Below are 22,854 nucleotides of genomic sequence, written 5' to 3' on the forward strand. Positions count from 1 at the left end.
CATTTAAACTTATATTTATAAACGTGTGTGTGTGTGTGTATACGTCATATATGAATATATATCTAAAGAAAATGTGTAGAGTTTGTGGAGTAAAAACGAACATTTAAAATGGGAGAGATTGTGCCACTATTCACAATTAATATATATATATATATATATATATATATATATATATATATATATATATATATAAAAAAATACATAAACACTGTATATATATAGACGACCAACTTTTTAATGTCAAGTTTAATTATCTAAATTATTACTTTTTTATCTAATAATTTCATTTGTTAGGCTATAATGTGAATAGTGGCACAATCTATATATATACATTTTGAATAGTGGCACAATCTCTCCCATTTTAAATGTTCGTTTTTACTCCACAAACTCCACAAATTTTCATTTGACATCTATTTTATATATTCATATATTTCACAGTCATGGTTTTGGTATGAGTGAGGTCCCTTTCATTTTTCGTGTGATCAGCGGTTGTCATGCCAGCCTCTGCCGTAAACGTTCTTGCTTCGGCTTTGTTCTTTGCGACGATGACAGTCGCTTTACGGCAGACTGGGGCAGGGCTGCCTGTATGATCCGAGACGTCTGATCGTCCGCGCATCTGTCCGATAGTTCAAAGTTTATTCAAATTAATCAATCGAAACGGGCCTAATGGATCCCAATCGAATCATACAGGCTCTGAAGGGCACCATAGACCCGAATCTCAGGCTAGCGGCTGAGAATGAACTCAACCAGGTCAGTGAACCATCTGGAGAAGTTTCTTTGGGAAGCAGAAGCACCAAAAGACCAGAGATGCCTTTAGTGAAAATGCGGTTGTAGGGCCTGATTTTAATGCATACGACAGGATAATGCTTAATCTGTCTGATTGAGTCACTATTTATTCTTTGCTGATATTTAGATGATTGATTTTTTTATGTATTGGTTTGCAAACTACTTGCAATGCATCGATGGCATCAGTGTGCAACAATAGATAGAGATGCGGTCCTCTTCTGACAACCAGTCCTTATGGACTAAATTATGGTGATATTTATGTCCTGTGCCTTTTTTTCTTTCTTTTTTTTTTTTTAAAGATCTGATCTGTTTTTATGCAAAAGAGTAGTAGTCCCATAATACCCCCATGAATGATGTGGAATGTGCACTACAGAATTTATAAGCATGATGTTGTAATGCGATATGACATTTTTTATTGTGTCCTGATTCTGCTGCATGCAAATCACCATTGCTACAGACCACTGATGCAATACTGTGCAATTCACACTCTGAAAGCGCTCTATATAAAGTCAGTTCTCTTCCAGATGAACTTGTATGTGTGTTTGAGAGAGCTGATTTAAAAAAAAAAGATTCAGCCCAAATAGTTATATTAATTTCATCACATTTGATACCCTAACGGTTCTTCGTTATAGAGAGTATATAGCCTTTTTAAAGTCACCATGAAATCAAAATGAACAATTCTTAATTTGATAAGTTTCTTATCCGATAGTTAACCGATAAGTTAAATAATTTATCCGTGCAGATCATTTTTAAATTCGTGTGGACTCGTAATCTGTAAACTTGCAACCAAATCTCTTCTCTTCTCTGATGACGTGTTTACTGGCGTGAGGGCGGGACAACCTGTCACTCACATAAGATCGACCAATAGCAAACCACGACCATCCAAACAACAGCATTGGCCCAAGAATAGAGCCTTGAGGTCCTCCGCAAGAAAGGGATGCCGACAGGGACACAAAGTCTCCAAGGCGGACAGAAAACGTTCTCTCAGATAGACAGGACCTAAACCACTCCAGAGCAATGCCTTTGATGCCAACACAGAGGTCCAACAGAGAGATCGGGATATTGGGATCAGTGGTGTCAAATGCAGCTCTGAGGGCTAAAAGCATATAATAAGAGTAAGACTAATAAGAGATCATTAAAAACTTGTGCACAAAAGTGCTGTTTCTGCACATTTGCTTTACAGTAAACGTAAACTTCTGTCTTTTTCACACTTATTTTTTGAAGCTGCTTTCACTTCAATAATCTGCTAAGTGTCTTCTTCAAAAAGAGACCATCCTTATTCCAAAGAATGAATTACAACCATTTAAGTTCAGTGCTTAAAAAGGGGGGTGACAGTTAACAGGTTGATGATCTTCGCTCTGTGAGCTATTTCAGTGGTTCTGACTTGAATGATTAGATACTGGTAGCATGAAACCATTAATCTTGCATGATAATTGGATGCTAAATTGGGTCGTGACTCTCTGTTTTCAGTTGAGAACCGCTGAGAACACACCAACACACGAATAAAGATAAATCAGTCAGGACAACCTCATGATTTTATATATAATATATTGGTTTGTTTTCAGTCCTACAAGATCATCAACTTCGCCCCGACTCTGCTGCAGATCATTGTGTCGGAGCAGGTGGATTTTCCCGTGCGACAGGCCGGTAAGAGCTTCTCTTTTCCCATAGTGCTGTGATGCTTTTTGAACCAGAAGAAAATACTCATCAGTCAAGCTGAGTGAGTCTGATTCAGTCAGATCGTACCCAGAGTCTGGGATGAGATATTTCCCTTTAGATTTTGTGCATTCTGATTGGATGGAATGGCCAGTGACATCATATTTTTCCTCCAGCTGCCATCTACCTGAAGAACATGGTGAGCCAGTACTGGCAGGACCGAGAGCCCACGCTGGGGGAAGTGGTGTTTCCCTTCAACATCCATGAGAACGACCGTGGACAGATCCGAGAAAACATGGTGGAGGCCATTATTCGCTGTCCAGAGTCCATACGGTGAGTCCGTCGGGCGACTAACACATTGCTTAAGAATTACAGGCGTTATAACTTGAAACTGATTTTTTGTTGTTGTTGTTGTTGGTTGACAGGGCTCAGCTGACAGTATGTTTGCGTGCCATAATAAAACACGATTTTCCCGGGCGGTGGACGGGCGTAGTGGACAAGATTAACCTGTACCTGCAGTCCCAGAACAGTGGGAGCTGGTACGGGAGTTTGCTCGCTCTTTACCAACTCGTCAAAAACTACGAGTGAGTGAACCATACATTTTCTGTGACATGAAACAGAAGTTGTGATAGTCTTTTCTTCCCGTATTGTGATGCATATACGAGTGAAACGACAAGAAGGAAAAATGTAGGACGTGAATTGATTGGATGTTTGGATGTTTGTGAAGTTAAAGATTAGGAGGGAATGTTCATTTATTATTTTAATTTGCACAGATAAATAATTTATAATAAATACTGCAATATTCCATAACACAAAAATAATTGTCAATTTTGATTTCATGGTGAATTTAACGTTGCTTTCCTGGGATAGTCCATTTTCTCATCTCATAATTGTCACCATCCAATCAGATAGATTTCGGTTAAATCAGAGGTTTATGAAAGATTAAAGGAGAACTCCGGTGAATTTTTAAGTTAATCTTGATCGTTATACCTTTGTGAGTACTGTCTATAGAAAAAAAAACGAACCGGATTGGTGCTTGCAACGCGGAGCTGTTACAGTTAATGCCCAGAGCTCCCATTCAGCTAAAACGGCAGTTATGGGGGCATAAACCTAAAGAGTGTCTTTGTGCCTCTTAACAGACACAAAATGCAATTAAAATGTCTGTCCAACATGAACAGGGCCCTTACATGACAACAAGATGCGTTTAGCAACTTAGCCATTGTTTAAACTCACCTAAATAGTGTTTTAGACGGCTAGCTGTAGTCTCGCGCTTAAGTCCCGTGGGAACTCAGTTGTAGCCGGAACACGACGCTCCTCCCACCTGCACTATGTGCGTGATTTTTTCCATAGATTTTTTTCCCCAAACCACTTCAGCGGAAATCCTGCCCTGCAGCTGATTTCATTGGTTTAGGTTACAGTGACGGGTAGGTTTAGGGATCAGTGTTTGGTGTAGGCAATCTGTAATTGACATGACCAATGAAAACCTTAGAATCAGCTGCAGGGTGGGATTTCCGCTGAAGTGGTTTGGGGGAAAAAAATCACGCGCACTTACTATTTACCTTTTTCCGGCTACAACTGAGTGCCCACGGGACTTAAGCGCGAGACTACAGCTAGCCGTCTAAAACACTATTTAGGTGAGTTTAAACAATGGCTAAGTTGCTAAACGCATCTTGTTGTCATGTAAGGGCCCTGTTCATGTTGGACAGACATTTTAATTGCATTTTGTGTCTGTTAAGAGGCACAAAGACACTCTTTAGGTTTATGCCCCCATAACTGCTGTTTTAGCTGAATGGGAGCTCTGGGCATTAACTGTAACAGCTCCGCGTTGCAAGCACCGATCCGGTTCGTTTTTTTTTTCTATAGACAGTACTCACAAAGGTATAACGATCAAGATTAACTTAAAAATTCACCGGAGTTCTCCTTTAAATGAACTATGTTTTGAAAGCTGATCATTATGGTTCTGTGTTGGGCAGGTTTAAGAAGGCCGAGGAACGGGACCCCCTGTTGGCTGCGATGCAGATCTTCCTGCCGCGGATCCAACAGCTCATCACTCAACTTCTGTCTGACGCCACCTTCATCTCCGTTCTCATCCAGAAGCAAATCCTAAAGATTTTCCATGCACTCGTACAGGTGTGTGTGTGTGTGTGGACATTTGTTTAATTTGCTTGCCTGATTAGTCCTAATGTGTCATTGCTGAGCCTGTGTGTGTGTGTGTGTGTGTGTGTGTGTGTGTGTGTGTGTGTGTGTGTGTGTGTGTGTGTGTGTGTGTGTCTGCAGTATTCCCTCCCCCTTCAGCTGATCAATAACACAGTCATCACCCACTGGATGGAGATCCTGCGGACAGTTGTGAATCGGGACGTCCCAGCAGTAAGTTTGTGAAACAGTTAAGAGTTAAGATATTCTGGGCATATATAAGTCTCTGCTGAATGATTCTCAGGAAACTCTGGAAGCTGATGAGGACGATCGACCCGAACTGATCTGGTGGAAATGCAAGAAATGGGCTCTGCACATCATCACGAGGATGTTTGAGAGGTGATTAAACAAGCCAGACCACAATGTGCTCATTTGTAATAGAAAGAACTATATTGATCTTCCAATAGGAAATTCACTTTTCACAAAGGCGGAGTAAAAACAGAGCAGCACCAAATTATGATTATTTTTCTTAATAACTTGGGATATTATATTGTATTATATTATATGTTTGGTATATTAATTGTGTATATTTTTGTATAATTACATTCATTTAACTATTTATCAAAATATCTTGGAATATTATATATTATTTTATATTATATTATATTTTATTATATTGTGTTATATTGTTTTTGTTTAATTAATTGCATAAATGTTTCATGAAAATAATTTGGAATATTATACTATATTATTTTATGTAAATAAAGTATGTATTTTGTACGATTTAATCAGTTAATTCGTTTTTTATCACAATAATTTGGAATATTATATTATGTATTTTGGTATATTAGTTGTTATTTTGTATAATTAATTACATAATTTTTTTATCACAATAACTTGGAATATTATATTACATTATGTAAATTAATTATGTGTTTTATGTGATTAATTACATAATATTTCTATCACAATAACTTGAATTATACTATATTATGAATTGATCCATACTGATTTTTATATCTATTTCCAGATATGGGAGTCCAGGAAATGTCACAAAGGAATATGTGGAGTTCGCTGACTTTTTCTTGAAGACTTATGCTGTGGGGATCCAGCAGGTATGAACAGCTTTTGTAGTGTTGACCTTGACACCTTGCACAATTGAGAGCATATTGTTGTGGTACCATGGTACAGTGATGGTATTTTCATGGTGCTTCAAATAACTTAAAATATCATTCCCAAACAACATGACGAAACCATACCTGTTGTTTGTGCACGCAGGTCATGTTAAAAGTGATGGACCAGCACAGACAGAGGCAGTACGTGAGTCCTCGTGTCCTCCAGCAGGCGCTGAGCTACATGACTCAGGGCGTCTCACACTCGCTCACGTGGAGACAGATGAAGCCACACATGCAGGTGGGGAAAGAATGAGGAACTGCATCACAAGACTGATGAGAACTTTCATAATATCTTAACATCTGTGTCTCTGCAGACTATAACTCAGGAGGTGGTGTTTCCTCTGATGTGCTATAAAGATGAAGACGAAAGACTATGGCAGGAAGATCCATACGAGTACATCCGCATGAAATTCAGTCAGTGTTGCTTAGTTATCGTTGTTTTTCTCTTTGGCGCTTTGTAAAGCTTGCTTAATGTGCTTTTTTGGCCATTAATTTTCCTAAAGATCGCGTTATAATTGCACTATTATAATAATTGCATACATTTTTTATTTATTGATCGAATTTACATCATCACTCAAAAATATATATGCATAAATTTTTTCTTACATTGTCTCCTAATTTTTTTTCAATAAATAATTTATGGATTGATTTAGTTTTTTTATATCCATTTTAATTTTTTAACTAGATTTTTAACCGCATCTTACGTAAAAGTTTTAAATATTATATATGTGTGTAATATATATATACATACACACATATAAACTGTTTATACAAACTTTTACGTTAGATACAATTAATCAATTTGACAACACTAATAAAAAAGTACAGTTTACTTGATTAAATGTATTTATTTATTTATTTATTTTTTACTTTAGTTTTTTAATTTAGTTTTACTTCTTGCATTTACCAATTAATCTAATTGACTACAATTACTGTTTGGTTGATTATGGTTCTTCTGATATGTCTTGAGCCAAAAGGCTGAAAAATATTGAGACATATATTCACAGGCCTACTTGCCAACAGAGACTAATTTCCTCTGTCAGTGAATTTAGGAAAGGATCCTGTTGTTTTTGATTGTGTTATGATATTATTGACTGATCTGTGGTTCCTTGTGTGTGTGTGTGTGTGTGTGTGTGTGTGTGTGTGTGTGTGTGTGTGTGTGTGTGTGTGTGTGTGTGTGTGTGTGTGTGTGTGTGTGTGTGTGTGTGTGTGTGTGCGCTGCTGTAGATGTGTATGACGATCATGTGTCCCCTGCCACGGCTGCTCAGACTCTATTGTGTACCGCAGCGAGGAAGAGGAAGGAGGTGAGTCCACCCTCAGTCCGCTCTTTAACTCCAGAGCTGGTGTTTACATTCACATTCCAATGAAACACTCCGAACTTCCAAGAAAAACATGAAATAGGAGTGAAATAACCTCAAATGTTGTTTTCTGCTGAGGTCACACATTCACATGTGATTTTGGAAGTTAACTCCACATTGTTATGGGGTCTGAGATAAAAAGTGGTGCTGAAGCCCCCTAAATAGGTTCAATCAATGCCTGTGGGTTTGTACTCTTAAGGCCCTGATATACTCATGGCAAAGTTATTTTTTGTTCATCATTTGGGTGAAAAAAAATACGCCAGCAGCGGCACACTGTTAGCGAACACACCTATTAGAGTGACATTTATATGAACATATAAATATGTGATGCGCACTTTCCTCTCCAATAACAAAATAAGCACTCAACAAAAATAACAGATGCGAGAAAACCGCAGTTAAGAAAGCATCTAATTGTAGCGATGTGGATGTTTGCACAATTCAGCGCTCCAGTCAAGACCATAGACTGTAAAAAATATGGACAAAGCGTCTGTGACGTCACCCATAGACTTTCTGAAGAACGGTTTTGAGGCCGTTTATGGGGGGTATGGGCGGCGCCATCTTGTACGACATTTCAATACAAATGTTCAGAAGGGATACAGAGGTGGTATGATGTGTCGTGTCAGATCATGGCCGAGACGTCAAATTTCAGGAATTCCACTCGGCGCAGCCTATGCTCGTTATCAGCTGTCAATCGCCCTTATTTGCCCTTATCTGTCATACATTTTATATCTAAATACGATCTAAACTAACGAGTTAGAAAAAAATTCACCCCCCTCACAGTTGTCAGGCACTCGGAACCTATCGAAAAATACAATAAAAGTCCATGGGACCAACCTGTAAAAACATGAATTTATGCTGTGAAAACGGACATTTTAACATGGGGGTCTATGGACATTTGCTCCCTTTTGGGACCTTCCCCTAGCGGATTTTCGATGTATTGCAGTTTTTCGCACTTCCGGGTAGGCTTCATTTTTCAGATTAGAATGTTGCCGCTTGGTCAAGACACATCACGTTTATTTAAATCACTTTATACAATAGATTGCTTGAAATCAAGCAGCTTTACAGTACTAAACCTGAAAAAAAAACAAAAAAAAAACATTGTCAGTGTTTCTTTCAAATAGAATTACAACTTCAATTTCTATTATAAAGCAGCTCTCCAGTTTGTTCATTTCTGTGTCCCAATTCGCATACTAAATAGCATTTGAAATTAGAATCGTAGGATGTTGAAATTAGTTCGTTCTTCAATTTCGCTTGAAGTATGTCAGGGTCTTGAGCCTTTCAATGTCCTTCTCAGGTCTTGCCCCAAATGATGGAGTTCTGCCATCACATCCTCATGGATCCCAACGCTGACCCCCGCAAGAAGGATGGGGCGCTGCATGTGATCGGCACTTTGGCTCAACCCTTGCTAAAGGTTAGATTTAATCAGCAAGAACTGCTCTGTGTGATCCCAGTTTCATTACAAGCTTCTCTACAAGTCCTTCTCTCTCTTCAGAAGCGGTTGTACAGGGACCAGATGGAGCTCATGTTACAAAACTATGTGTTTCCTCTGCTCAACTCTAATCTAGGCTACTTGAGGGCCCGGGTGAGTGAGTGTTCACCGTCAGCCTTTTAACTGCCACATGAGCTTTCAATTTAATGTCTTTTTAATAAAAATTTAGAGATGCAAGTCATGGCATTATTCTAACAAACTATTAGACTAACCATCAGCACGGTAAAACCCTCTCAAAGAAGTTATGTCTCTAAATTCATCCTTTTAAAGTGCCGCCGCTACAGCCATCAAAGCGCCGCTCCTCAACTATAAATTGCAAGACAATTACTGTCAAACTTCAAATCGCCTCCTGTCAGACTTTTTCCTGTTATTATGCGTAATTGGTACTGCAAGTTTTTAGGACTATAATAGTTTTATTTAATTGCCTTTTATTTGTCTGTGCTCATAGTCCATATAAACCATCTGAGTGGTTTCTGGTGGACATGACCAACTAGTCCCTCAAACAACCCATAACTAATTTAATTTGAAAGCACATTTTGCTAATTTCCATGGAGGTGTAATTGTGGTGTGTGTGGCGGTCTCTGTGCAGTCGTGCTGGGTGCTGCACACGTTCAGTCCTCTGAAGTTCCACAACGAGCTGGTCCTGAGGAACGCTGTGGAGCTGGTCAAGCAGAACCTGCTGGAGGACAAGGAGATGCCTGTCAAAGTGGAGGCAGCCATCGCACTGCAGACGCTGGTCAGGAACCAGGAACAAGGTTTGATCTCACACACACACACACACTCTCGCACTCTCTTACACACACTCACACACACTCACACTCACACTCCCAAACACACATTTTACACATACTCACACACACACTCACACATTCTCACACACATATACACACACACACTCGCACTCACACTCCCTTGCACTCACACACGTTCACTCACACACATACACACACACACACACACACACACACACACACAAACAAACACTCTCACTCAATCACTCTCTCACACACACACACACTCGCATTCACACACACACACACACACACACACACACACACACACACACACACACACACACACACACACATTCACTCACTCACGCACACGCACACACACACACACACACACACACACATTCACGCTCACTCACATACACACACACTGTCTCACTCGCACACTTCGCATTCACACTCACTTGCACTCACACACACACACACACACACATTCACTCACTCACTATGGAGTCAATATAGGGCCATATATATCTGCAAAATAAAACAATGTTTTGCAAAAAAAAAATATGTTTTGCAAAAAAAAATTATGTTTTGCAAAAAAAAAATATGTTTTGCAAATAAAAATAGAGTATTGAGAAAAAAAATTGCTTTTTTGCAAGCAAAAAAATTATAATTGCAAAAGAAAAGTTAACCACTGAGAGAAAAAAAAAAGTTTAGCAAAGTAAAACTTCAGCAGCATTGACTTTGCAACACATATTTCCCTTTGCGCCGCTCCTTTAAATCCGCGTTTCAGTCATCCGTGCCTCTGCGGCGCAAGCTTTCCTTTGCGCTTCATTTTTCTTTGCGCCTCGCTTTGTGTCCCTGATTTGACGTGGGGGGAGGGGTCAAGAGGTTGGGGTGTGTACAAGAGACGAAGGCGCGTCCCTCTCGTAACGTCATCAGCGCGAAAAAGCAAAAAAAATTCTCAATACTCTATTTTTATTTGCAAAACATATATATTTTTTTGCAAAACATATTTTTTGTTTGCAAAACATTGTTTTATTTTGCAGATATATATGGCCCTATATTGACTCCATAACTCACCCACTCACTCACACACATTCACTCACTCACACACACACACACACACACACACACAAACACAAACACACATACACACACACACACACACTCTCACTCAATCACTCTCTCTCTCTCTCACACACACACACACACACACACACACACACACACACTCGCACACACACACACACACACACACACACACATTCACGCTCACTCACATACAAACACACTCTCTCACACACACACACACACTCGCAACACACACACACATTCACTCACTCACTCACACACAAACACTCACACACACACACACACACACACACACACACACACATTCACTCACTCACTCACTCACTCACTCACTCACTCACTCACACACACGCACACACACACACACACTCTCACTCGCTAACTCACACACACACACACACACACACACACACACACACACACACACACACACTCTCACTCAATCACTCTCTCACACACACACACACACACACACACACACACACACACACACACACACACACACACACACACTCGCATTCACACTCACTTGTGCACACACACACACACACACACACACACACACATTCATTCACTCACTCACTTACACACATACACATACACATTCACGCTCACTCACACACACTCACACTCTCACTCAATCACTCACACACAACCACCCACACAAACACACACACTCACAAACACACATATTACACATTCTCACACACACACTCACACATTCTCACACACATACACACACACAGTGAGACGGAATAGAAAAGTTCTGCAAGACAAACTTTAAATGTGTTTGACAAAGCCTTGATTGGAACTTTAAATTTGTATCAAAATGCAGAGCACTTAAGCACTTAATATTCATCAAATTAATTTAGCGAAATTGGTTTACTCTCTGTAATTAGTTGAAGAGAGAAGTGGAATAAACTAATTCAATGAAAGTCTGCCCTGCACCTCCAGTTCTTCCAGAACTCTTCCTTCTCTCTGCCTGTTTTTACAGCTAAGGTTTACATCCGGCCCTTCATCAGGCCTGTGATGCAGGAGCTGCTGCACATCATCAAAGAAACCGAGAACGACGACCTCACCGGTGTCATTCAGAAGATGATCTGTGAATACAGTGAGGAAGTGGCCGTCATCGCTGTGGATATGACGCAGAACCTGGTACTGCACTCGTCTTTTTCTCGCTTTGTCGTTGGTTCAAACGTACAGCTTCATCCTAAAATAGGTTCCTTGTGCACAGGCTGAGATCTTCAGCAGAATTCTGCAGAGTGAAGAATACGAGGAAAGTGAAGATAAGACTGTGATGGCCCTCGGCATCCTCAGCACCATAGACACCATCCTCACAGTCATGGGCGACCGAAAAGAGGTTTGGACACATGCTTGAGACTAGAGCCGCACGATTCAGGATACTTTGAGAATCACAATGTATCCAGTGTACTTTTGTTTCAAACAGAGATTGTGATTCTCCCACAATTCTGAACAGACAAAATATCATGTAATTTACTAGAGGTTCTGACAAAATGTTAATTGCTGCAGTCTATTTAAAATGTTTTAATTAATCTAAATGAATTGTTTTTAAAAAAAGAACTGAATGAACGATTCAATGACTCTCATAAATACTTGCTTCATTACTGGATGAACAGCGTTTTTGAACTAATCTCTTGAATGAATGATTAAATGACAAATTTAGAAATGAGATCACGTGGGTGTTTGAATCATGATCGCAATCTTTTAATGATTAACCATGCAGTCATATTTGAGTTTCAGTACGTTTTTAAAAATACTTTTATTCAGTAAAGATGCATTACATTTATCAAAAGTGACATTAAAGACTTAAGTTACAAAATATTTCTATTTCAATTAAATGCTGTTCATTTGTACTTTGTTTATCAAAGAATCCTAGCCTGGCTAACGTCAGACCTCTTTCTCATCGAGACGTATGTTCATTTTCTCGTATTTGAGGCGTGGTTTACGAATGCCCAGAGCCGTTTATTGGGCGCTACGAATGTCTATCAAATGCGTCTGTACGTACCTCATAGCCAATCGTTTCAATTATACCAGATGACGTATGTAGAGCGGCAGAAATTCGACGAGGAAGAAGACGAAATAAACTTGTCTTCTAAACTACTTAGAACACTATCTAAGGCTGCATCGAAAGGTAACTTCGCGTCTGATGCCATTTTGGATCCATAGATATAAACAAACTGCTCCGGTGTGTCGCATAGACGTCGTCATCGTCTTGCTGCTCCCTCCCCGTTCTGTGATTGGATCCCTTTTTGAGGGGAAAATCTGGTCCATGGTGTCCAGGCTGTTTAGCTGCGTAAATAAAATCGCGCTGTGCACAAGGCAGCATGGAGAAACCCAGGCTAAAAGAATCCTGCGGTTTCCACAAAATATTAAATAGCACAAATGTTTTTAACATTGATAATAATAAGTGTTTCTTGAGCAGCAAATCAGCATATGAGAATGATTTCTGAAGGATCATGTGACACTAAAGACTGTTCGCAAATTGGCCTGATCTGAATGATCATGTTCGGGTGAACTGCCTCTTTAAACTGCATCAAGATTTGATTGAACAGGTTAATATATTTCCCCTTTCTCTCTCTTTCTATTTTTCTTTATCTCTCTCTTTCTGTCTTAGATAAGTCAACAGCTGGAGGGAATATGTCTGCAGGTGATTGGTCTCGTCCTCCAGAAACCCATCATAGGTATGGCAGGTGTGTGTGTGAGACACTATTTTCTAGTTCAAACAAATTTTTCACACATTTGAAAAAGAGCCGAAGCACAACCAAAACAATGTTCTTCCGCAAAATGCGTGCAGTTTAGTTTTTTAACCGCTAGAGGGCCAAAAGTTACATAGTGTACCTTAAGGTGTTCACTTCACACTAACAGTGAATGGCAGTGACAAAGCAACCCAAAGTTGAGAGTTGGCGAAAATTTGAACTTTGTGCAAATTGAACTTTATGCGAATATAATAGTGATAAGCAAACAGTTAGATGCATGTCAAACTCCCGCAATTTAATCGCTGTCAGTGTGAACGCACCTTACAAAAACATATTACAACATTTGACCACATGATGGAGCTCTGATTTTGAATGATGTTATATATATATACTCTAATTTTTTTTTTTTTACCGTCCTCAAAACTTCCTGTCTCTGTTTCAGGAGCGATCAGTCACATTCCCTCTGTCTTTTTCAGAGTTTTATGAGGAGATCTTGTCGCTGGCGTTTGGACTCACCTGTTATTCCATCTCCCCCCAGATGTGGCAGCTGTTGGGGGTCCTGTACGACGTCTTCCAGCACGACTGCTTTGACTACTTCACAGGTCTCAGACACGCATGTAGCTCAGATAGCACATAAAACGCAGCCGAAAGCCAAGCCCAGACTTGATCTCTCCGCTCCACCTTAAACTATAACTCATGTCATGATTGAACTAGGTTGAAAGAGTCATTAAGTTGATGGATGTGCGTATTTACTTGAGTCATTTGAAAATGATTGTGGTGATATTGAGTGCTCGCTTAATGATGTGATATATTACCCTGTTGATGCAGATATGATGCCCCTCTTGCACAATTATGTTACCGTGGACACGAATACGCTGCTGTCAGACCCCAAGTACCTGGAGGTCATTTACACCATGTGCAAAAAGGTCTTAACATGCATTTCCTCGATTTAATTCTTCCATTTCAAGTTTATTTAACTCTTCCATATGCATTTGAAAATTTGACCTTTTTGACCTTTCATCCCCTCAGGTCTTAACTAGTGATTCTGGAGAGGACCCAGAATGCCATGCTGCCAAACTTCTTGAGGTCATTATATTACAGTGCCGTGGACGTGGCATTGACCAGGTCAGTCATGTTTGTGGGTCGACAAACATGCATTTTTTGTGTGTTTTTTGTCATATTATGTTAGTTTAGTGTGTTATTTTAGTATTATTTATATACCAATTTATGTGCTTGGTATGTTTTTCATCTTCAAACCAAATTTGGGTCTCCAGCCAACAACGTTTAAATCCCATCTGGCTGGCGCTCTTCCCATAATGTTTACGCGCATGTGTTTGAACACATTCGACCACACGAGCTTTTACACTACGAAAGCAATTCAGTCGAATGCGTTTTCAACAACCTCTGGAAGTGGTCGAAAGTGGACAAGCTCAAAAGTTTAAGACCCCGTTTACACCTGTATTTATCGCCGTCCACTTTGATCCGATCGACCAAATTGCATCTTAATACCAGGTGTAAACAAGGCCAGAATAACTTCCGCTCCCTTTCGCATCAACATCTCTTCTCTAATGACATTTACTCACATGACATCACAGCAAAATCAAACCACAACCATCTAATCAATGACTAATGTACATAAGCAAGTCTCAGCCTTCATTTTTTCTTGTTCAAGAAGCTCTTTCACTCGGATATGTCACAATAGGGAATAAAAGACTATCGCAGCTTCTGTTTTACCTCTTTTCCACCAAAAAAGAACTGGTTCGGAACTGGTGCTGGTTCAAAGTTGGTTCAACTTGCGAACCGTCTCAGAACCTGTTTGTTTTTCCACTGACTAGCCCAGCGAACGACGTCGTTACGTCTGTGTACGTTGCCATAGGCTACGTCTTAGCTTTTCTAGAAACGCTTGCACCAAATTCAAGCATAACAATTACAATGGCGGACTACATCGTCTTTCTGCAAATGTTTCTCCTGGCTTTGCGATCCTATATTGGGGTCAGAAGAAGACGTTTAGAACACATTTGTGCTGCTATAGACGGAGGTTACGTTCGAGAAGAAGTTCGACAATAACCCCGCCCCAAGCCCCCGGCGTAAGCATGACGTGGTAAAAGAACGGTTCTAGTCCAGCAAAGAGTTGGTGCCGCTTTGGAACCAATTTTCCTGGCCGAGAACCGGTTCTTTGGCTGTCGAAACACAAAGAACTGGTTCGCGAGTAGGCACCGGCACCAGCACTGCCTTGGTGGAAAAGGGGTATATCATGCGGACTTTAATGTGTTGTCACATTTTGTGCCCGTGTGTGTGTATTTTAGTGCATCCCTCTGTTCGTGGAGGCCGTGTTGGAACGGTTAACGCGTGGTGTGAAGTCCAGCGAGCTGCGCACCATGTGTCTGCAGGTGGTAATTGCAGCTCTGTACTACAACCCAACCCTGCTGATGCACACACTAGAGAACATCCGCTTCCCACACAGCCCGGAGCCAATCACAGCACAGTTCATCAACCAATGGATGAACGACACAGAGTTCTTCGTAGGGTGAGGCTGTTTGCCTTTCGTTTAGTTCAGAAGGTCACATGCACTTTATTAACAGAGATTGATTTAGATGAAATACCTTTTTCTGTATCTGTGCTGATGTGACGGCTGTTCCTACTGATTTGTTTAATTCCTGTTAAAGTCTGGAATTTGAATTGAATTTGAATTGAGGTAGTAAACTGATTTAGAATTTTGAAGTTCATATAAATTTGCGTTAACAGCTTAAATGCGTTTTTCAGTATGAATTACTCATTGACATGTTATCATGCATTCATTATATGGAGTATTTCCAGATACGTTCTAATTCAGATTACAATTCAGTTCTAATTCAGATTACAATTCAGTTCTAATTCAGATTACATTTATAATTCACAGATTTTGGCATTTCGAATTTCCAAGTTCTGGTTTATGAGTATCATTATCATCTTTTTAGTTCTCTTAGAAATCTTCAATCATCAACCCTTAAAGGGATAGTTCACCCAAAAATGAAAATTCTGTCATCATTTACTCACCCTCAAGTTGTTCCAAACCTGCATTCAACAGAATAAAGAAATTCATACGGGTTTGGAACAACTTGAGAGTGAGTAAATGATGACAGAATTTTCATTTTTTGGGTGAACTATCCCTTTAAAATTGAATTGAATTACATTTATCCTATTTTATCAAATGATGTATTTAATGTTTATAAATATATGATTGCTTGTTGTTATCATCCACAGACTACATGACCGTAAGATGTGCATCATTGGTCTCAGTGTTCTGATGGAGCTGCCCAGCCGCCCTGCGGTCCTGGAGGAAGTAGCGGGTCAGATCGCCCCGTCCATCCTCCTCCTCTTCCTGGGTTTAAAGCACATTTACGCCTCCCGAGTGCTCAACAAACCAGAGCAGCTCGCCAGAGCTCAAGGCTCAGAGGAGGAGGAGAATGGTGAGATTGTGTGTGACTTTATGGTAGAGACATTCTTAAAGGGATAGTTCACCCAAAAATTAAAATTCTGTCATAAGTAACTCACCCTTGAAGTTGAAGATGAAGACTTTCATTCATATTCGGATGAACGAAAGACTAATGGGTTTGGAACGACATCAGGATGAGTAATTAATGACAGAATTTAAAATTTTGGGTGAACTAACCCTTTAAGCATTTCGCTTTCAAATATTTTAGCACCTGTATCTTTAAGACTTCTATATGCAAATTACCTAATTTACATATAGAGCCCTTAAAGGTACCATAGCAATTATTTTAATTCTAAGGGTCACGTGAGAGAGTGGAAAACTGTCTTTTGAAAAGCTTGACTGGTGCAATAAATGACTTAAAACAAAGTGTATAAATTGGCCACTTTAACAGAAGATCACAGCAAATAGAGTGTAATTAAGACCTGTCAAGTCCAATGTCCTGTTTGTTGTTGCTTTTGGTGGTCTGTATGGTTCTGTTCATCTCAGAGCTTCATCAAGTCCAATCTCACTTCACCTCAGGTAAACTTAATCCGTGCGCAGGAAGTACTATTTCTGGCATATATAGCTTCAGGTTGGGCTTTAGTCATCAGGCTTTACGGACGACTGAGAACTGATTGCATCTCTCTAACAGGGCCCCGGGGACATGGGAAATGGAGGAACGACTGCGTGTTAGTTTAACATGATTCTGAACCTTTGGGCATCAAGCACTTGACTCGAATGAATTAAATTGATCTTCACGACACTACTCCCCTGACCTGAATTCTGACAGCATCATACTGTTGGAGTTATGGATTTATTGATACTATGATTCTGGTTCCTGTGAGACAGACATCAGCTGCGTGCCAGTTTGCATACTTCTAGTGCACTCTTAATGTTTGTACTTAGTTTGTGTTGGAGAGACCAATGAACTATGCTATGCAGTATTATATTTAAGCATAAATCTAGCCAAATTTAGTGAGAAGTTTCTTTAAATTGGGAAAAATTTACTTAATTCAAGAGATATTCCCTGAAAACAATGGTTTTATTGAATATATATACAATATGATTATATTTTTATTGGAAAACATGGGAAAAATATTGATTAACACCATTGTTTTCTTTGACAGTTTTCACTTTGATTTGTGACACACTAATAATCCTAATTTTGCATAATGTATACTTCGGATAATATGCAAATTTGCATGCAGCGATTGTTCAATTGTAAGATATGTAAATCTCTTAGATCACGTACAATGAGCTTTTTTGGCTTCACACTTGCGGGACCGGTAGATTTATACTCTGGAAATCTCTATATTTAGAAGTGACCTTTACTTCAACAAGATCCAGACTTCATCACCCAACCCCTCCTGTTTGCTGCACTGAAATCTGATTTTGGAAATTCGGCATAATGTCTGTTTTCCAGAGGAGATTCCTAGCGATGAGGATGAGGTCGGAGAGAAAGGGGTGGCCCTGCAGTCGTCCGGCGCTCCCACTGGGAATGACAATGAAGATGAAGATGATGAGGACGATGATGAATACTGGGATGATGATGCTCTTGAGGGGACCCCATTAGAGGAGTACAGTACACCGCTGGACTACGACAACGGAGAGGACGAATATCAGTTCTTCACCGCCTCCCTGCTCCGTATGCACATTTTTCTATTCCATAATATATCATCACAGACATGTACATTTACATAATACATTTATAATATATAAGATATGTCACACTACGCCATATTTGCATAGGGCAGCCACACCCACAGTGAAATCTCATTTGTCCAAAATCTTACTCCATATTGATGAATATTAAATAAATGGGTAGTTGAATTCATTTTTAATCTTTTTTTTTGCTTCCACTAGTTCAGTAATTCTTAAAGTGACTGTTAATTTTTTATTTAAGGGGCTACCAGAGGAGTTTTGAGATCTGTAGTCAAAAAATACATGACCCTCCCTTCGCCAGCAATACATTTTTCTATAACCCTCCAAAATGATTGTGAAAAAAGGCATGACCCTCCCCGATAATTTATTGATTACTTCTGGTTTGCGCTTGGCAAAGATTTTCAGATAGCCATTGTTTTTTTACAACCATAAACTCATCTTACTAGGGCTGTAACGATAGATAGACCAAACCTACGATTCGGTTCGTATCACGATTTTTGATTTTAGATTTTTTTTTTTTTATAATCATGTTTTCGGTGCTAATGCGGTGTGACGCGTTCAACATGTGGGTGGCGCTGCCAATAAAGCATCTAAAAGCTGTCACAAAGAACCGACAAAAGTAATGATATGAATATGTCAAATAGGCCTATAGCAAGGAGACATTTTAATTGTTTATTAATAAACAAGTGTTTTCTGTGTCGACTGCAAAGATGAAGAACGATGCTGACTCGCGATCTTCGCAGCAGTGAACGCAGCAGAGAGCAGTCTGTTTTCTTTCGTTTTGAATTGTTCTGTTTAAAAGTAGACATTTCAAGCTTTCTATATATTTCTCAGGTCTGTGAGGCAAGTAGCCTAGCCTACCTTACGCTGAGTTTCGGTTCATTTATGAGACGAGAGTCCAGTTCACTCGCTGGCGCCTCCGTGTCATGATTATATATTTTCTGCTATATTTACTTCTTATTTATTAAATCCAGGAAATTGGTTGATGAAACATTGATTAAAATTAAGATACAATTAATAAAAACGAAATTCACTTTAAAAGGCTTTGTGCTTTCTGTTTGGTCTCTGTGAAAGTTTTAAAGTCGCTTTCAGAGCGGTCATGTAATGGAGAATTGTCACGTCCGTAACATTGTTTTTTTCCTCATAAATGCGAACATGAAAAATAAAATAAAAAGAAGATTTTATGTTCTGTGGAGGCCGACCCTTCTTCATCCGGTCGGGAAATTTATTACTTCTGGTTTACGCAGTGTAATTCATAGAATTACTAAAAAATATTTTGCCACCTAAAAGTTAAAGATTTTTTGTGTCACGTCACATGTGTATTTCCCTCATATTAAATATAAAACGCATGTGTAGACTGATATTTTTCTAATGTCTTGACTCCTTTATTAAGGGAGTAGCCTATGGATATATAAACAGATGTCTCAATATATTGGTATTAAATGCATTTTCTGAGAATTTATATTTTCAAGTTTTGACTGCAGATGTCACGTCCATAACGCTGGAATTGCCCAATTTTAACGAATTTATCCTCAACTAGTCCTCAACTAGGTTTTCACCATTTTATTGTTACCATAGTTACAACCATAGACTTCCTATACCCACCACCTCAGTTTTAAACTAATGGCTCTTTGGAATGACATTAAGTGGGACCTAGGCTGTTACAGTATGTTTAATTGCAGTTTTGTTTTTTTCACATGTGCAGTTTGTTGTTCATATTAAGCTGCAGCTCATTTCACATTTACTTTTTCAAATGAAAAAAATTCATATAATAATTTCTGATCATATCATTGCATTTGTGTTTGAATAATTAGTTTTTTACTTGAAACAGTTGCATATTTAACTTAAATTTAGCTTATCCTTCCGATTCTGTTGTTTTTTGGGGGCGTGTTAGAGTGGGATTCTGTTAGGTGGTCCTCCGAAAAAAATTGGAAGATAAAGTGGTCCTTGGGCTGAAAAAGTTTGAGAAACACTGCACTACTTTATTTGAAATAGTTTTTAAAAATACAGTTTCTTAATTAGCTATTAAATAAATAAATAAATAATAATTAAATATTTGGTATAGCATGTCTACTCCCTAAATATGAATTGTTACTGTGATTGTTTTTTTTCTTTTTTCTTTCTTTTTTTCTTTTTTGTTCTTCCTTTGCTCAATATTTAATATTGATTCGAAACACACACTCTCTCTGTCTTTTTTTATATATATTTATATATATTTTTTTATATATATATATATATTAAAAATAAATATATATATATATATATATATATTACAAATATTATATTTTTATTTTATTTTATTTTTTGCTTACTACACTGGTTCATTTGAAATGTTCCTGTGGTGTGGCATATTCAATTTTTTAAATGAATAATATTCCATGTGTTTTCTTAATTAAGTCACTTAATTAAATCATTAAAATTGCATGTATTTAAAAAATAATTTATTTATAATTTATTCATTATTTAATTAATTATTTAAAGTCCGCATGATGCAAAGCATTTTTTTTCTTAGCAAAATCTCTCGCTTTTTTTTATTATGTTGGATTTATTTATTTATTTATTTATATTTTTATATCAAAATCAATTCTGGAACTATTGTCCACAAGTGTAACCCCAATCATTGGAAACATTTCGTGTTGCAGGTGTTCAGAGTTCAGATGCAGGCTGGTATCAGTCCCTCACGTCTCCACTGAGCGAAGACCAGAGGAAACAACTGCAGGAGATCTACAGCCTAGCCCAACAGAGGAGGAGCGCAGGAGTCAAAGGACTGTGGTAAGTGTGTGTGTGTGACCTTTTCAAAGACGTGGATCAGCGGTGACTGCACTGAGACTCCACAGGAAGCACGGCTTGAAATATCCTCAAGAACGTGGCATTGGCTTATTTATCTCGTACACACTGTCAGTTTTTGGAATTTACAACCGCATTCAGTTACAGGTCTGGCTCTCGGAATCTTCCGTTCACACACAACTTACACTGTAAGTCTTACAGTATAGCGTCTTGAACACACACTGATGTATGAACGTGCATCGGGAGTCGAGCTTGTGTGCTCTTATTAGTGACCAAAGTAATATCAAAGATGGCGACGTCCATAAAACTGAAAATTCTCATCACTTTCGACACAACCAGAGTCCATTCGAGCCGCGAGTTCATCTGATAAATCTTCATTAACCGACAGCAGCTTTTATATCTGGGTGGAGAGCGGCGCATTTGAGTCAACAGCTCTGGTAGAGAACAGTGACTGGATCTAAAATCTTCAGATAACACACAGCTCATATCTCCATTGCTGTAACCGAAACCACACATGAAAACACACGGTAGACACACGTGACGTTTGTGCAGCGCAGACACTGTCTGAGTAACAGACAACTAGTTGTCCAGTCCGGTTCTGTTCACACATCAAGGGGTTAACAACTGTAATGTTGTGAAATATTATTACAATTTAAAATAACTGTTCTACCACATAATCCAGAAATCATTCTAACATGCTGATTTGCTGCTCAAGAAACATATCTTATTATTCTCAATGTTAAAAACAATTGTGCTGCTTAATATTCTTAATAAAGTTCAAAAGCACAGTATTTATTTGAAATATAAATGGTATTGACATCATCTATCACCACTACATGAGGAAAGTCATGCTTCTATACATGATTTATAGAGCTCTCAAATTGGCAGGATAATAATTTAAATGAGATGTACATGATTGACAGGGTTTGAAATTAAAAACGGCACCATTAAGAGAGTGCTTGGAGACACCGATGAAGTATTGAAACCCATAATTCGTAAGCACGTTTACATTACATTATTTATCCGTCTGAAGACTGCTGTTGTTAGTTCAAACTCTTGAAATAATTCAAGATTTCTCTCCCCATAGAGATGTTCCAGTTGTTCCGATGCAGTTCAGAGAGACCTGACACTTTGGATTTGAGTCTGTCAAGAGTTCGAACAACGGAAAACAACCTGAACTTTGGATACTAGAGACATCTCGGTCAGGATGGGTGGGATTATTAACCCAGGACCCAAAGCAAGCTCTTCAGATCCAAGACTCATAACAGGAACACTGAGACTGATCTTTAAAACTGGTCAGAGAGGCCTCAATGAAGTTGAAGAGGTTACTCTGGGTCAGCCTTTCCCTGAAGCCGCGTGTGTGCGTGCGTGTGTGTGTGTGTGTGTGTGTGTGTGTGTGTGTGTGTGTGTGTGTGTGTGTGTAATTGAATGTTATATTTTCTGTTTCTCTCAGTCTCTCCTCCATTTGCAACGAGTCAGTAAGAAACTCGACCAAGACAGTGAGGTGAGACGTGTCAAGACAAGCCAGAGTTGCCGTGTTGGTCAGTGCCTTCAGAGATGCATTGGCATATTTCTGCCCAAACAGATGAAATGTGCACTGGCTAGATGTCCGAAGGGTGATGTTTATAGTTGTCATATGTTTGTATGTTTCAGAGTTTGTTTTTGTAACAGTCCGTTTTCAGATTTAACTTAAATCATAAAAGTTAATATAACACTAATCATTTGCAGGGTTTTTTGGGGGGTTTTTTGCATAATTTTTGGTATTACTATGAAGACATGTAATTAATCTGATCTATTTGTGATATATT

The 22,854-nt window shown here is 38.9% G+C and overlaps 1 protein-coding gene across 3 annotated transcripts; it reads left to right on the forward strand.

Annotated features, from left to right (window-relative positions):
- Positions 1-549: 549 nt before the first annotated feature.
- ipo8 (importin 8) lies at positions 550-22,764 on the forward strand (the record flags this gene model as incomplete). Of its 3 annotated transcripts, none has more annotated exons than XM_082167072.1 (25): positions 550-750; positions 2,352-2,433; positions 2,619-2,775; positions 2,868-3,026; positions 4,416-4,572; positions 4,720-4,809; positions 4,880-4,974; positions 5,606-5,690; positions 5,854-5,988; positions 6,065-6,164; positions 6,978-7,054; positions 8,403-8,519; positions 8,601-8,690; positions 9,187-9,352; positions 11,421-11,581; positions 11,661-11,786; positions 13,062-13,137; positions 13,620-13,745; positions 13,972-14,069; positions 14,173-14,268; positions 15,450-15,670; positions 16,387-16,592; positions 18,021-18,242; positions 20,902-21,031; positions 22,134-22,764. In XM_082167072.1, coding segments are annotated over exons 1-25 (3,057 nt in total). In that variant the 5' UTR covers positions 550-666. The 3 variants fall into 3 exon arrangements, with proteins under 3 accessions (XP_082023198.1, XP_082023197.1, XP_082023199.1); XM_082167073.1 differs by having other exon boundaries at positions 551-750; positions 13,062-13,128; XM_082167071.1 differs by lacking the exon at positions 22,134-22,764 and having other exon boundaries at positions 20,902-21,035.
- Between the last annotated feature and the right edge of the window lie 90 nt (positions 22,765-22,854).

Source organism: Leuciscus leuciscus, assembly GCF_965113295.1.
Source record: "Leuciscus leuciscus genome assembly, chromosome: 4".
NCBI lineage: Eukaryota > Metazoa > Chordata > Actinopteri > Cypriniformes > Leuciscidae > Leuciscus > Leuciscus leuciscus.